The 14976-nt window shown below is 24.1% G+C and overlaps 1 protein-coding gene across 1 annotated transcript in view; it reads left to right on the forward strand.

The window, feature by feature from the left end:
- The window catches only part of LOC101235711 (nuclear cap-binding protein subunit 1), a 151597-nt gene that overhangs the window by 67634 nt on the left and 68987 nt on the right, over window positions 1-14976 (forward strand). The window contains exons 12-15 of the mRNA XM_065816367.1: window positions 4091-4192; window positions 4756-4853; window positions 9363-9426; window positions 14859-14969. Coding sequence (XP_065672439.1) covers window positions 4091-4192; window positions 4756-4853; window positions 9363-9426; window positions 14859-14969 — 375 coding nt within the window. The remainder of the gene's footprint in view (window positions 1-4090; window positions 4193-4755; window positions 4854-9362; window positions 9427-14858; window positions 14970-14976) is intronic.

Consider the following 14976-nt stretch of genomic DNA (forward strand, 5'->3'; position numbering starts at 1 on the left):
ATATATATATATATATATATGTATATATATATATATATATACATATATATATATATATATATACATATATATGTGTATATATATATACATATGTGTATGTATATATATACACATATATATATACATATATATATATATATATATATATATATATATATATATATATATATATATATATTTATATATATATATATATATCTATATATGTATATATATACATATATATATACATATATATATATACATATACATATATTTATATATACATATATATATATATATATATATATATATATATATATATATATATATATATATATATATATATATATATATATATATATATATATACATATATATATGTATATATACATATATATATATATATATACATACATGTGTGTGCTATTTGTAAATAATGATTGAAAATTGTTTAAAGTATTTTTAACATTTATAACTATATTTTAGTAAATTTAATTTAGCAGTTATTACTGTTTTAATTGATTAGTAATTAAATGGTTAAATACTTTAAACAATTTTTAATCAATAACTACATTATATATAGTTATTAAAGTAGAAGATGTCTATTTTGTTAATTTTACAAAATTTATGCGATTTACAAATACTAATTTATAAAGTGTAAATATTTGTGAATTTAAAATTAACTATTCGAATAAAAAACATTAGCATTTAATAAGCGTATTTACTATTAATTTTAAAATTTTAGTTTTAATAAATCTGTTCATTTAACTTTCACTAAAAGTACTAAGTGATTTTAAGGCGCCTTTTAAATTAAAGAAAAATACATAAGAGATAATTACGGTAACATAAGTTAAAAAATGTTATATTTTTATGATTAAAAAGCATTTATTTTAAAAGTTATATTTTTTTATTCATTAAGTATAATAAAAAAAAAATTACGTTTTAAGGTGGCTTCACAGGAGATGTTTTTGTTTTAGTAAAATAACTTCAAACAATTCCAAAATCAGTTTTATAAATTTAATTTAATGAAAAAATAAAATATAAATAATAAAATATAAAGGTTTATTGAAAATAATAATAAAATATAAAGGTTTAATGAAAATAATAATAAAATATAAAGGTTTAATGAAAATAATAATAAAATATAAAGTTTTAATGAAAATAATAATAAAATATAAAGGTTTAATGAAAATAATAATAAAATATAAAGGTTTAATGAAAATAATAATAAAATATAAAGGTTTATTGAAAATAATAATAAAATATAAAGGTTTATTGAAAATAATAATAAAATATAAAGGTTTATTGAAAATAATAATAAAATATATAGGTTTAATGAAAATAATAATAAAATATAAAGGTTTAATGAAAATAGTAATAAAATATTAAGGTTTAATGAAATTAATAATAAAATATAAAGGTTTAATGAAAATAATAATAAAATATAAAGGTTTAAAATGAAAATAATAATAAAATATAAAGGTTTAATTAAATTAATAATAAAATATAAAGGTTTAATGAAAATAATAATAAAATATAAAGGTTTAAAATGAAAATAATAATAAAATATAAAGGTTTAATGAAAATAATAATAAAATATAAAGGTTTAAAATGAAAATAATAATAAAATATAAAGGTTTAATGAAAATAATAATAAAATATAAAGGTTTAAAATGAAAATAATAATAAAATATAAAGGTTTAATGAAAATAATAATAAAATATAAAGGTTTATTGAAGAAAAAAAGAGAGGACTTTATTGATAAAAAACGCACAAAAAATTTTATTTTATTTTTCTAAACACGATTATTTCAGAATGGCTAAATAAAACAACTCGGTACTTTGCAATATTATTTTTTGATATATGAGGTAGAGGATGAAGTAAGATTATTATAGAAAAACAAAAATATTTCTCTTTAGTCCCGAAAAACTGAAAATTGACTAATTTCTACGGGGTTAGGTTCAAAAAGACTTAGCGATCGATAAATATTCATTCAATTATCAAGTTCATTCTCTACATATATATGCACTAAACAGTTGGGGAAAATTTGGAGATCTAAGCTCTTTTTAATGTTGAGATATCATGTTTTGAGTTAATAAATTATGTTAAAATCTTTATTTTTTAGATATAAGGCAAATAAGTAAAAAAAATTTTAAAAATATCCTTTTTTGTAGATATTTTTAGATAATTGATCTTGATCTTTATCAATCCAACTTTTTCTAATTCCTCTCAACTCTTTTTTTCTTTTTTTTGTTTTGTGGTTGTCCTTTTTTCACCATATTCTGTAACTGCTTTTCTGTAACCGCTTTTCCGTAACCGCTTTTCTGTAACCGCTTTTCTGTAACCGATTTTCTGTAACTTTTCTGTAACTTTTCTGTAAAACTGGTCTTTTTTTACTGAGCTGGTTATCGTATTTTTTTATCGTGTATTTAAACATTTAAATCTTAAAGATTTAAATCTTTTAATACACGATAAATACCAGATGAACCTTTAATAAAATGAGATGAACCTTCATTAAAATGAGATGAACCTTCATTAAAATGAGATGAACCTTCATTAAAAGAAAGAACTGCTGAGTTTACTCCCATTTTAAGAACATCTGTCTTTACATAAACATTTTAAGAACATCTGTCTTTACATAAACATTTTAAAGACATCTGTTTTTATATAAACATTTTAAGGACATCGGGACCAGATGATATTATTTACTCCTTCATTACAATTTTGAGTTTGCCCATGAATACATTTTATTGAGTTATGTTATCTTCTTATCTTGAGTTAAGTTATCTTGAAGTATTCTTATAATTACCCATTATATATCTAATTTATTAACCTAAAAAATTTCAAGTAAACATTGTATCAACACAACTAGTGTTAGTATAAAGGTTTTGTCACAAGATCAAATGATTGTGAAATGATGCAATTTCAATAAGTAAAACGGTTTTATTTTTAAAACTGAACATAGTTAGCCTCTAAACTAAATCTTTTATTACTGCAGAACACAAAAACATATTAAACAGTGGTTAAACAAAAGTTTTCATACTACTTTTTTCTGTTGCTACAGGTATTGCTAAGGAAGCTACTTTATATCATACCAGCAAAATGCAAATTAATAGCTTAAAAAATTGAAATTGTTAAAAAATAATTATACCATCATTTTCAGCAATGTAAAAATTCTCAAAAATCATATTTTTCAAAATTTTTTTTTTTTTAATTTTACACCTTTTATTTCTTGTTAAGCCACCTTAATAAAAAAGTTACATTTTTTTAAACATTAAAGTTTAAACAAGTTACATTTTTTTTAAAGTTTAAAAATAACTAGTAATAAAATAAAATAGGGAATTTTTTTGATGCGCCTGAGGTAATTTTTTCGATAATGAATATGTTAAAAATGTCCATATAATAAAAGTTGTTACATGTATACAAGTAAATTTATATTATAGGAATTAACTTTATTTGGTTATGCAACAAATTTTTGATATTATAACAGATTATTTGTCTAACATCCTGTATTTATAATTAAGTTTTGTAACAAAACTTAGTTTTTAAAACTTATTACAAAATTTTATGTCATAATTACGTGAAAAAAGCAAATGCTTTTTAATTTATTTTATTGTCCTGAAGAAAAATGTTATTGTGCTAAAGAAAATTTTTTTATTGTCCTGAAGAAAAATGTTATTGTGCTAAAGAAAATTTTTTTATTGTCCTGAAGAAAAATGTTATTGTGCTAAAGAAAATTTTTTTATTGTCCTGAAGAAAAATGTTATTGTGCTAAAGAAAATTTTTTTATTGTCCTGAAGAAAAGGTGAAGTAGCTAAAGTAAACTGAAAATTATTTATACTGCATTTAAAGCCAAAACTTTTTTTTCTATTTTTCATAAAAAGCAAAAGAAGTTAAAAGATAAATAATTTTTGGGGGCCTTTACTGCTCCAGCAGTACTAAAACAGGTCTGGGTTCGTCCCAGATATATATATATATATATATATATATATATATATATATATATATATATATATATATATATATATATATATATATATATATATATATATATATTCAAAAGTTTATATATATATATGTTCAAAAACAGAAGTAGTTTATTTTTTAGCATCCAATACCATTTTTTGATGTTCCTCCCCACACTGAAATAAGCATATATCCTTTACCAAGTGTTATCTTTAGAATGTTTGACTATGCTGATGCGCCTGAGGTAATTTTTTTGATAATGAATATGTTAAATAGTTCATATAATAAAAGTTGTTACATTTATACAAGTAAATTTATATTACAGGAATTAACTTTATTTGGTTATGCAACAAATTTTGGATATCATAACAGATTAATTGTCTAACATCCTGTATTTATATTTAATTTTGAAGCAATTAGTGTATAAGATTTTATATTGTGTTTTATATAAGTGGTTTTCATTACTTATAATAGTTTAAACAATGTTAATTATTAGCTTTTGCATTGTAAAGTAATATGTCAAACCTTACAACCAATTGGCCTAGAAATCAACTAAGGTTTAGTGCTGTACACTCAATAAAAGATAACAAAAAGTTGTATATCAGCCATTCACAAGAACCCATGAATTGAGTAAAAAAGATATTGTATTTATCATTATAGGCAGAAAAAAAAGGAAAACAATTTTGTGTCTATGCCAGCTTATTATATAATATTAAATAACAGAATTTACAAAAAAAGCTTGTATAATATATAAAATTAATCTTTTGTATTTGTTATTTACAGTTTTAAAATAGTTTTTTTATTCAGGAAAAACCGATTCCTGGTGCTCATGCAATAGAGCGGTATTTGGTGGAAGAAAGTATCTGGCGTATTATTTGTACACATTATAAGGATAGAAAGGAATGGTATAATCATTAAAATAATAATTGTTTTATAACTAAAGTTAATGACACCAAGAAGAAATTGTTTGACTGAAAGCTGTTTTTTTTTTTTTTTTAAAAGAGGAGTATTAGTTTGACTAAAATTGCAAATTTTTAAAATATTTGATTACCTTAAATAGCAATCATTAATTTGTATATAGGTGGTTATTAAATTGTGTATAATTTGTTATTAAATTGTATATAATAAGAAGGCAATTTTGTATATTGTATAGAGAACACTGAAATAACAGTTTTTAACTTTTGTTTTTTGGTAAAATCTCTATTTGTGGTTAAATCCCTATTTTGCAGGGATTTTACCACAGCTCGATTTGAATGTATAAATGCTACATTTTATAATGCTATATAACTTAATTTAAACTAATTAGCACTACATTGCATTATAAAAAGGTTCGGTTTCTATAAGCGTTACAATTATTGCTTAAAAATATAATTATGATAGATTTCAAAGCTTTTTAAAATAACTTTTTACATGGTAACTTGGAATTTTGATTGAAAAACTTGAATTAGTCTAATGTCAATTTTTTTTGTTAGGGGAGCTGTGCCTTCTATTCAAACAACATATTTTATTTTTAATTATTAATTAATAGTAAATTTTTTTTTTTTCAAAGAGTTAAAAGTAAAACTTTCAAGAAAATTAAGACTCTTATTATTTTGAAAACATTTCAACTGCATAAAAATCTCATATAACAAACCTAAGATTTCAATTCCATGGTTACATAGCTATTAAATAATCTGGTGGTCGGCAAAACAAGCAATAGTTAAATTTAAAACTGGTTTTGAGGATGGAATAAAACAATTTTAATTAAAAAGCATTTACTTTTGTAAGCAATATTTTTTAATACTTAAAATTCAGCGATCGCAACTTCTTATAAGTAAATAACTTTAAAATTGTGAAGTAAATCGCTTAAACCCTTGTAGCGGTATTTATTACAATCGTTAAAAGCAATGTGACATAATAATAAATATTTTGAAAATATTTTTGAGGCCGATGTTAAATAGTGGTTGCATTCTACTATGCAAAATACTAATATGTTCAAAGTACTCAAAATTTAACACTTTAAATCAGATAATTATAGAATTTAATTTGTGCAAGTATAAATAAAGTGAATAAAAAATTATTTGTTGATCATTTAAAGAATAATGTAAAATAATTTTTTCCTCCCTAAAATTGTTTCAAACAATTACAACCTAATGAAAGAGCTGCAACAACTAGCACAAGTTTTAGTTATACGAGGCTACCCTATTCTATCTATTAACAAGTTATTAGGCTGTCAGGACTTATTAGATGTCAGGAAGCTTCTTCTATCAAAAGTCAATATTTCATGCTGGTTTCAATGGAGATTAGATTGGCATAAATGTGCTCAAAGATTTCGTGTTTCAAGTTACTGTAATAAAAAGTATCATCCTGAATGTATTAAAGCCACTGTCGTGCATTAATAGGAGATAAAAGTATAAATATGCTTTGCTGCATATGCTACCGGGTAGTGTAGTAGTAATGAAAAGTAAATAACTAATACAGTAGTAATCAAAAGTATCACCCTAAGTAAATAAACATATAGGGATGCTTTATTGTACATGCTAAAGGAAGGATTCACAAGATTCTTGACAATTCCAAGTGTTGACGATTCCTCTCAAGTCAAGGTCTCACTCTACTCCATGGTTTTTCTCTCATTGTGCTGCAATTTACAATCATTACAATCATAATCATTTACAATACTTTCATATTTATCAGCAAAACAATTCTCCAGAAAACAGGCAAATCTGCTATTCCACCTCTTCTGCATAATTCAGATTTAGTAACCTCAACTTAAGACAAAGCTGAAATGTTTGCTGTAAACTTCTCATCAATATCTCATCAGCTCTTGATTCCACCAGTTGGGTTCTACCTGATATAGCAGACAAACAGGTTGATCCATTGCCTGATGCTCATATTACTCTAGCCTTTGTATCTAAAGTGATTTCCTGCTTAGATTCTTTTACAGGTTGTGGTCCAGACAACATACCTGTTATAATTTTGCAAATGTGTTCTCTAGAGCTGTCGTCTAAACTTTCAAAACTATTTAACAAGTGCTTATCAGAATTTTGTTTTCTAGTCTGCTGGAAAGCGACATCTGTTATCCTTATTTTCAAAACTTCTGGAGAGCAATCTGACTCATCTAACTACCATACCATTAGTCTTTTTACTATCATGAGCAAGGTTTATGAGTCTTTAATTAAAAAACACTCAATCTCTTAACTTAAATCTAATAACTTATTTTCTGATCATCAATATGGATTTTGAACTTCTTGTTCTACTGCTGATTTGTTAACGACGATAACTGATAGGTTTTATTGTGCATTAGATAGATGTGGAGAGGCTAAGTCTATTGCTAGAGACATTCCAAAAGCTTTTGATAAAGTTTGGCATGCTGATCTTCCCATAAGCTCTCTTCTTATAGCAAGCCTTTCCAGGAAATATGTGTGGTTTTTGTATATCCATGCATGAGTATTTTATTTCAGACAACTTGGTCACAGCCGTTTCCAAGTTTTTTATGTTAAACTAAGCTTCAAAAGATAAGCAAAACTAAAAAATTAAAATAATTTTAAATAGAAAAAATTAAAAAAAATTAATTTAAATAATTTGTGTTCTGTTTTTCTTTTTGTTTCGTTAGAGTGGTTGTTATTTTCAGCAACAAAATTGAATAAGGCAAAAAAGCAACAATAAAAAAGAAGTTTTAAATCAACATGAAAAAGAACGATTTTCCTATATTTTATTTGTTTTTTTTAAAGAGGAAAGCAAAAATATAAATTGCTATCTGTTTGAAAAATAAACTTGTATAATTTTAACGTAACATGTATATATTGTCCCTATATGAGAACATCTATGTAATGCAGGCGTATACTTTTATCTATAACTTTTTTATTATATAATTATATTTATTTATTTATAGCTATACCCACATTTAGTTTATTTGGATAAGGTGTTTATTTCATACATGGAATGTTTGTTGTGCAAATCCCACTTCTTCCCAAATTTTTTTTGTATTTCTACCCTCCCCCTCTCTTTTGTTCTACTATGTTATTGGTGAAATATATGTAAACAGTTATTATCAATTATTATTACTAATTGCATAACTATTAATAATAATTATTATTAATAATTGTTCACCAATAACATAGTAGACCAAAAGGTAAGGGGCAGGTAGAACTAAATGCACAAAGCCGAATGTTAAAATGCATCAGGTATCCAAAATTTCAAAGGGCTAAAAAAATTGGGATAAAAACATACAGGATTAGAAAGGTAATACGAAGCAATTAAGGCTATGTAAAAAATGTATAGATGGCCTAATTTAAGCTTACGAACTATCTATATATGTGTGTGCACCTTACAAATAATTCAACATAAAAAATTTTATTCACTTTGTTTATACTTTCACAAATTAAGTTCTATAATTATCTAATTTTTTATTTATGTTTTTTTGTGTGCCATCTGGATTAAAAATTCCTTGATCGATTTAATGTTTTTGTAACTCGCAATAGGTGGAGATGGCCATATATTTTTAAAATCAGTATCCTGTTCAACAATATTCCAGTGCTTTCCAACATTTGGAAAAGTTTTCCAACTTTTCCAAATGTTGTAACTATCGCTAAAGTTCTCTCTTTTTTTCTTTCTTCTTTATATTTGTTGTAGACAAGTTCGTGTGTATGTCCTAGTGCTTTTTTTTTTTTCCAGAGATAGAAAATGATATGGTAATACCAGTTTCTACTTTTATCTCATCTGTGGAAATGCAGCAAATTTTAAAGGCAGCTTGATCATCTTTCTCCTTCTCCTCCTTTTGTTTTTCTTATTTGATGAAGATTTAAAAGAGGGTAATCTGTATAAGTAACAAGAAAAAATTGTAATAGGTAGTCTCCTTGTAACAAGAAAAAATTATAATGAGTAGTGTCCTAGTAACAAGAAAAAATTATAGTGATTAGTCCCCTAGTACTTGAAAAAATTATGAGTAGTCCCCTAGTAACAAGAAAAAATTATAATGAGTAGTCTCCTAGTAACAAGAAAAAATTTTAATGAGTAGTCTCCTAGTAACAAGAAAAAAATATAATGAATAGTCTCCTTGACTGTATTGGACCCGAAAATAGTGTAAGCAAAACATATATTAATATAATTTAAACTCCCCATACTGTATTTTTTTGAAACTAAAAAATTAAGTACTTCACTTTTTTTGGGTTTATGTCTTTTTGTCACTGGAAATCTGAGTATGTTTTATTTATTTTAATTACTTTAATAGTTTAATTTTTGTTTATTATTTATGCTTATTTTTTTTAATATATTTTATACTCTTATAGTTTATTTAATTATTATAGCAAAATATTTTTTCTTTAAAAATTTTTTAATGAAAAATATGACAAAAATAAAATTAAATACATACAGTCAAAAAGATCCTTCTGTATATTTTTTTTTTATTCGTCTTTTAAGATATTTTTTTTTTTTAGTGCAAATCAGTTAATAAATTGTCCTGTACGAAATAAAGTTCCAATTGAATATATAATCACAGAGGTAAGCCATATTTTCTGTCTATAGTATGTTTTAGTAGAGACTTTAATTGTAATAAAATGGTAAAACTTTTTCTTAGATTGAAATAGATTAGATAATAGATAGTAAATACAAAATATTTTATAAGTAAACAATAAATTTTTAAATTTTTATATATTTGATTGAGCTAAGTATTTTATTGTAGGCATATTTTTTTTCTTTTTTTTTTTTTAATTAAATTTACCTCCCAAGGCCAAGAGGGCTACTACAGTTAAAGCGTTTACTTTCTTTAGTTATGCTTACTACGCTTTCTTAACTCTAACCTAAACACAAGCCTTGGCAAACATGGCCTTTGGGCAGGGAAACAAATTAAGTGTGGTACTACTAGTAAGTGATTGGAGCCATGGCCTTGGCTAAATATTAAAAACAGGGGTTAGTAGCTGAAATTAAAGAAATGAGGAAAGCCACACAAATAATACTATATATTTAATATATATTACAAAATACATTTAAATTATTTACTTTTAACATAATACCAATCATATAAATTTCCAATAACAAATAATAGTTTAGACATTTTAAAATAATTAGTTTCTTTCTAAGGATTCAGGGTCCCAGGTGTTGTAGCAATATGAATTAAGTGGTATAAAGTCCTTAAAATTTAAATAAGAAAGTGCTTTTAAAGTATTTTTTAGTATTAAAAAAAAAACATTCTTTGTACTAATCCAATGTGCTCTTTTTGAATTAATTTTGAAACTTTAAACTCCTGCTCAATTGTTGTTGAGCTTAAGTGTTAACATAAATATAATGTTGCCAAGTTTGTCAAGGTTGGCAATTTGCTTTTCGTTAAATTCCTACGTAATCAATCCTCTGCAATTCTATAAAATACAGCTTAATCAGCTGGCAGAGCTGAAAAGACATTAAAAGCAAGAGTAAGTCTATGTCAAGTTCAAATAATAATCTAACAGCAAAAGGTGCATCAACAAAGGAAAGTTATACACCATATGCATCCAGAATTCTATGCTGTATGACTTTGAAACATGGAGAATGTAAGTTGATGATGTTCATTGTCTGGAAAGAACAATAAGGTGGGTATATGATGTGACTTTAAAAATAAGAAAGGAAGCAACGATCTTTGAAAGAAATTAGGAATAATAAGGGTATCTGTTATTATGTATCAAGGAAGAATAAAATGGTTTGGGTATGCATAGAGAGAGTTTTAAGAGCATAGAGAGAGTTTTAAGAGTAAAAGCTAAAGGTAAAAATACTTTAAGAGTTTCTTTTAAAATTTGGAGATGCAAGAGTGTACAAATAGTATTATGAGAAACATATAACCAATGTAAGCACAAATGTGCTATGTAAGCTAGTTGTTAAGCTATGTAAGCTATGTAAGCTAGTTGAATTGATTGTAATGATGATGATGATGATGATGATGATGATGATGATGATGATGATGATGATGATGATGATGATGATGATGATGATGATGATGATGATGATGATGATGATGATGATGATGATGATGATGATGATGATGATGATGATGATGATGATGATGATGATGATGATGATGATGATGATGATGATGATTTAGTTATTCAATTGAATTCTGATTCAATTGAATAACTAAATGGTTAGTTATTCATGCAGTTTCTCAAAGTGAGATGTTCTATCCCAAAACCGCCTGAAGACCCCTTTATTGATACATCTGTCAATAGTGCTAAAGGTGTTTTGCTGCACAATGAAAAGCTATTTCCATTTTACCAGTTATCAATAAAAGAAACCAATGCAAATCTTGAACAGGTTTTGAACAAAAAAAGTACTGTTGTTTTTTATGTTTCTGGGGCAGTCAAGCATGTTCAGAACACTATTGAGTTTAAAAAAAATGTGGTGGTTTTCAGAAAGAAATGGATATCATAATATATTTTAGCATACACAATCTGTTTATAGTAATATTATATAATTTTTGAATAGTTTTTTTTTGTTACATCAGTGACTGTAAAAATGATAAGAATATTGTGAATTTTTTAATGAAAAATTTTCTACTGCAGTTGATTTAATATTTGCGCAAAAGTATCTTGATGGCTGCTGTTATGCTAGAAAATCGTTCTGACTGATGTAAATTTAGCAAAAACTATCTTGGTTTAAAGTTATAATTATATGTATATAATTATATTATTTATATAAATGATCGAGAAATTATATAAATTAATTAAGAAATTAGAAATTAAATTTTTTTTTATATAAATGAGAAATTATTTCATTTTACTGATAGTTAGTATTAGTTAAGAAAACACTTTACAAATTTGTAAATAAATGTCCTGTGGAAAATTGGTAAAAATATTTAAAATGATTATTAGAATATTATTTATGAAAACATATAATTTTTTTTTGTTTAAAATTCACAGTTCATGTAATGTAATATTTGATATCAGAATAATATTTAGTTTAATAAATTCAATTCACTAAAATTGTGATAAGTTCTTTTTAGGGCATACTTTTTGTGTACACAATGTTTGTTCATAAAATATCATAAACTTTTAATCTATAAAAACTTATAATGTGATTTGATAAATCAGATGTTTTTATTGAAGAATATCATGTATAAGATAAAAATAGAATATACAAACATGCAATGGTAAAACCAAAATTTAAACTAAAATTTTAAAAAACTTATATTGTTAGATCTTAAGACAAAAAATTATGCTGATTATTGCATTTATTTATAAAAAATGTAAACAGTCAATTGTAACCCTTATGCAAACATGAAATTATATGGTGTAAGTTATTCATTGCTTACTTTTTATAAAAATCGTCTAGTGGGTAAAAGGTATTAGCTCGTTAAATCAAAACCTGCTGATCAGAATATTTAAAAGTTATGTCCTATTAAAAGTTTTTTTTTTATTTTTTAGGTAAATTTAAATATAAATAAAAATTCTAATATAAACTATCTGTAAAAGATGGTTGCCAGGGCAATCATTAGTTGTTAATAATCTGATAATCATACAATATTCAGAAGATCTTAAATCTTTATCAGATTAAAGATCTTCTGACTGTTGTACTCAATGGCTGGCTGATGAACTCAAGGCTTGACTACAAAGCATTGCGTTTCCTTCAAGAGAAGAAAATTAATTTATATTTAAGTTCTCCTGATTCATCTGGGGTGACTCAGTTGTTAATTGAAGTCCTAATCAGAATATTCATTATAAATCTAACAAAAATGAAAAGACTTTTAACAACTATTCAGTCAATAAATCGAGTAAGACTCAATTTTATGAGTAATTGTAGAACAAATGGGCATTGGGGGAAATAATAATTAGTGCCCAAAAAGAATCAGAACATCAAAAGAGGGTTTAAATGTAAACAATATGCAGCTAAGTAAATTTTAGGAAGCTACCAACTCTTTGTTACCTTCTGCAAGTTAACGTACAAAGAAGTTATGCAGTAAGAAGCTACATTTGAACATTCACATAAATAAAAAAGGTTATGAAAAAAGTATAAATTCATAAGAGATTAACTAAGTCAAAGATGCAACAAAAGAAAAAAAATGCCCCTAAACCATGAACATTTTTAAACAGGTAAAGTCTATTGAAAATGGAAAAACTAAATTGGAAAGGGAAAAAAAACCGAAAAGGATATAGGAAAAAAATAATAATAATCAAAAGGATTTTCCAGTCTGCCATGAAATTACAAAATCTAGAAAAGTTTATTAAATGGAACCAAATACGATTAAGCTAAACCTATCGTTTTAAACAAAAGCTAGTCAACTGATCATGCTTTAGAGAGAAAGATGTTTTATTTTGATTTAAAACATACTGTTTCTAAAAAAATGAAAATATAATAATGATTATTATTTATATATTGTTATATTTATTAGTATATTATTTTATGATTATTTTCAATAAGAAAAGTATTATTATTTTCAATGTTTTCTTTTGTTATCTGCAATTTTGTTATCTAAATTATAAAAAGATTAAAATAATCATACTTTTTTTAAAAAATAAAATCTTTGTAAATAAAATTTATATTTTAATTGAGTTTAAAAAACTATATAACAATCAAAACTTATGGTACAATGTAAAAGTTGAAGAAACTATTTTTTTTTCTTTTTTTATAAAATGAATAGTTAGTAGTAGGGTGTGATGATAACATTTTTTATCTGATATCAAATACCCGGGTATTTAAAATTTATCTGGTCGGATAAATTTTATATTGTATTTTATTATATTTTATTGTATTTTGTATTATATTATATTTTATTTTATATTATATTAACTAAATATTGTGTGTGTATATATATATATATATATATATATATATATATATATATATATATATATATATATATATATATATATATATATATATATATACACACACACATATATATATATATATATATATATATATATATATATATATATATATATATATATATATATATATATATATATATATATATACACAAGATATTATGACAAAATATTGCTGCGATAAACCTTCAAAATGGCGAGTTTTTTTTTTTTTTTTTTTGTTTAAGCCTTTCAAATTTAATGATAGCTGTTTTTCCACTGCAATTTGCATCCCATGTGGAAAAAAGATAAGTAGAAGATGTGATTCCAAATCTGGTCAGAAGTCATTTTCCACAACTCCACACTATTATAAATTGTATGAAGAGGAAAAAAAATTTCTTTAACTGCACAAGAAAGTTAAAAATGTATTGAAATCTGATAAAGTCTTTTTTGTAAAACTTGTACTTGATTTTAGAAAAAAATGATGACGTTATAAGTTATTGAAAACACAAAGAGAAGTTTCCACTGCTAAAAGAGTTAGCACTTATGTTGCACCACCTGCATCCTCTGTATTTTAAGAAAGATTATTTTCAGAATATGGAAATATTTATGAAAAAAGGAGATCAAGCCTATTATTATTAGCATGAAGAAATGTTATTATTTATACATCATGATGCAAGTAATTTTATAAATGTGTGATAAACTAATGTATTTTTTGCACATATACAATTTTAATAGTATTTTTATAATAATAATAACAATATTGAATAGAAACCATTAATATTAGATTATTTAAAAGTATAACATTTCGAGAGTTTTAAAATATTTCAATTTTTAAATGACATTAACATGAAATGTCTGGTATATCAAAAATGGGACAAAGTTATCCGGCCTGATACCGGATATCAAAAATACTCCCATCTGAACCGGATATCAGGCTTGATAGCTTATCCGGGGTGCAACAAATTAAATAAAATTTTTTTTCAAATAATAAACAACAAATTACATCAACATGGTAATATTAATAAAATTTTATAAAAAAGAAGTTTTCCTTTTTAGTACATAATAAATTGTCATCTTTGTTAGATAATTTAAATGTGATCTTTGATACAAGGATTCATAATGAATATATTTTTTGATACAATTTTATTTACATATATTTAGGTTGTATTTGGTGCCATGTTTCGATTACCTGAAAATGAGCATCTATTTTTATTTTATGGTTCACTTATAATTGAACTTTGTAAAATAAATCCGCAAACAATGCCTGGAGTTGTATCTT

Source organism: Hydra vulgaris, chromosome 13 (assembly GCF_038396675.1).
Source record: "Hydra vulgaris chromosome 13, alternate assembly HydraT2T_AEP".
NCBI classification, from domain to species: Eukaryota; Metazoa; Cnidaria; class Hydrozoa; order Anthoathecata; family Hydridae; genus Hydra; species Hydra vulgaris.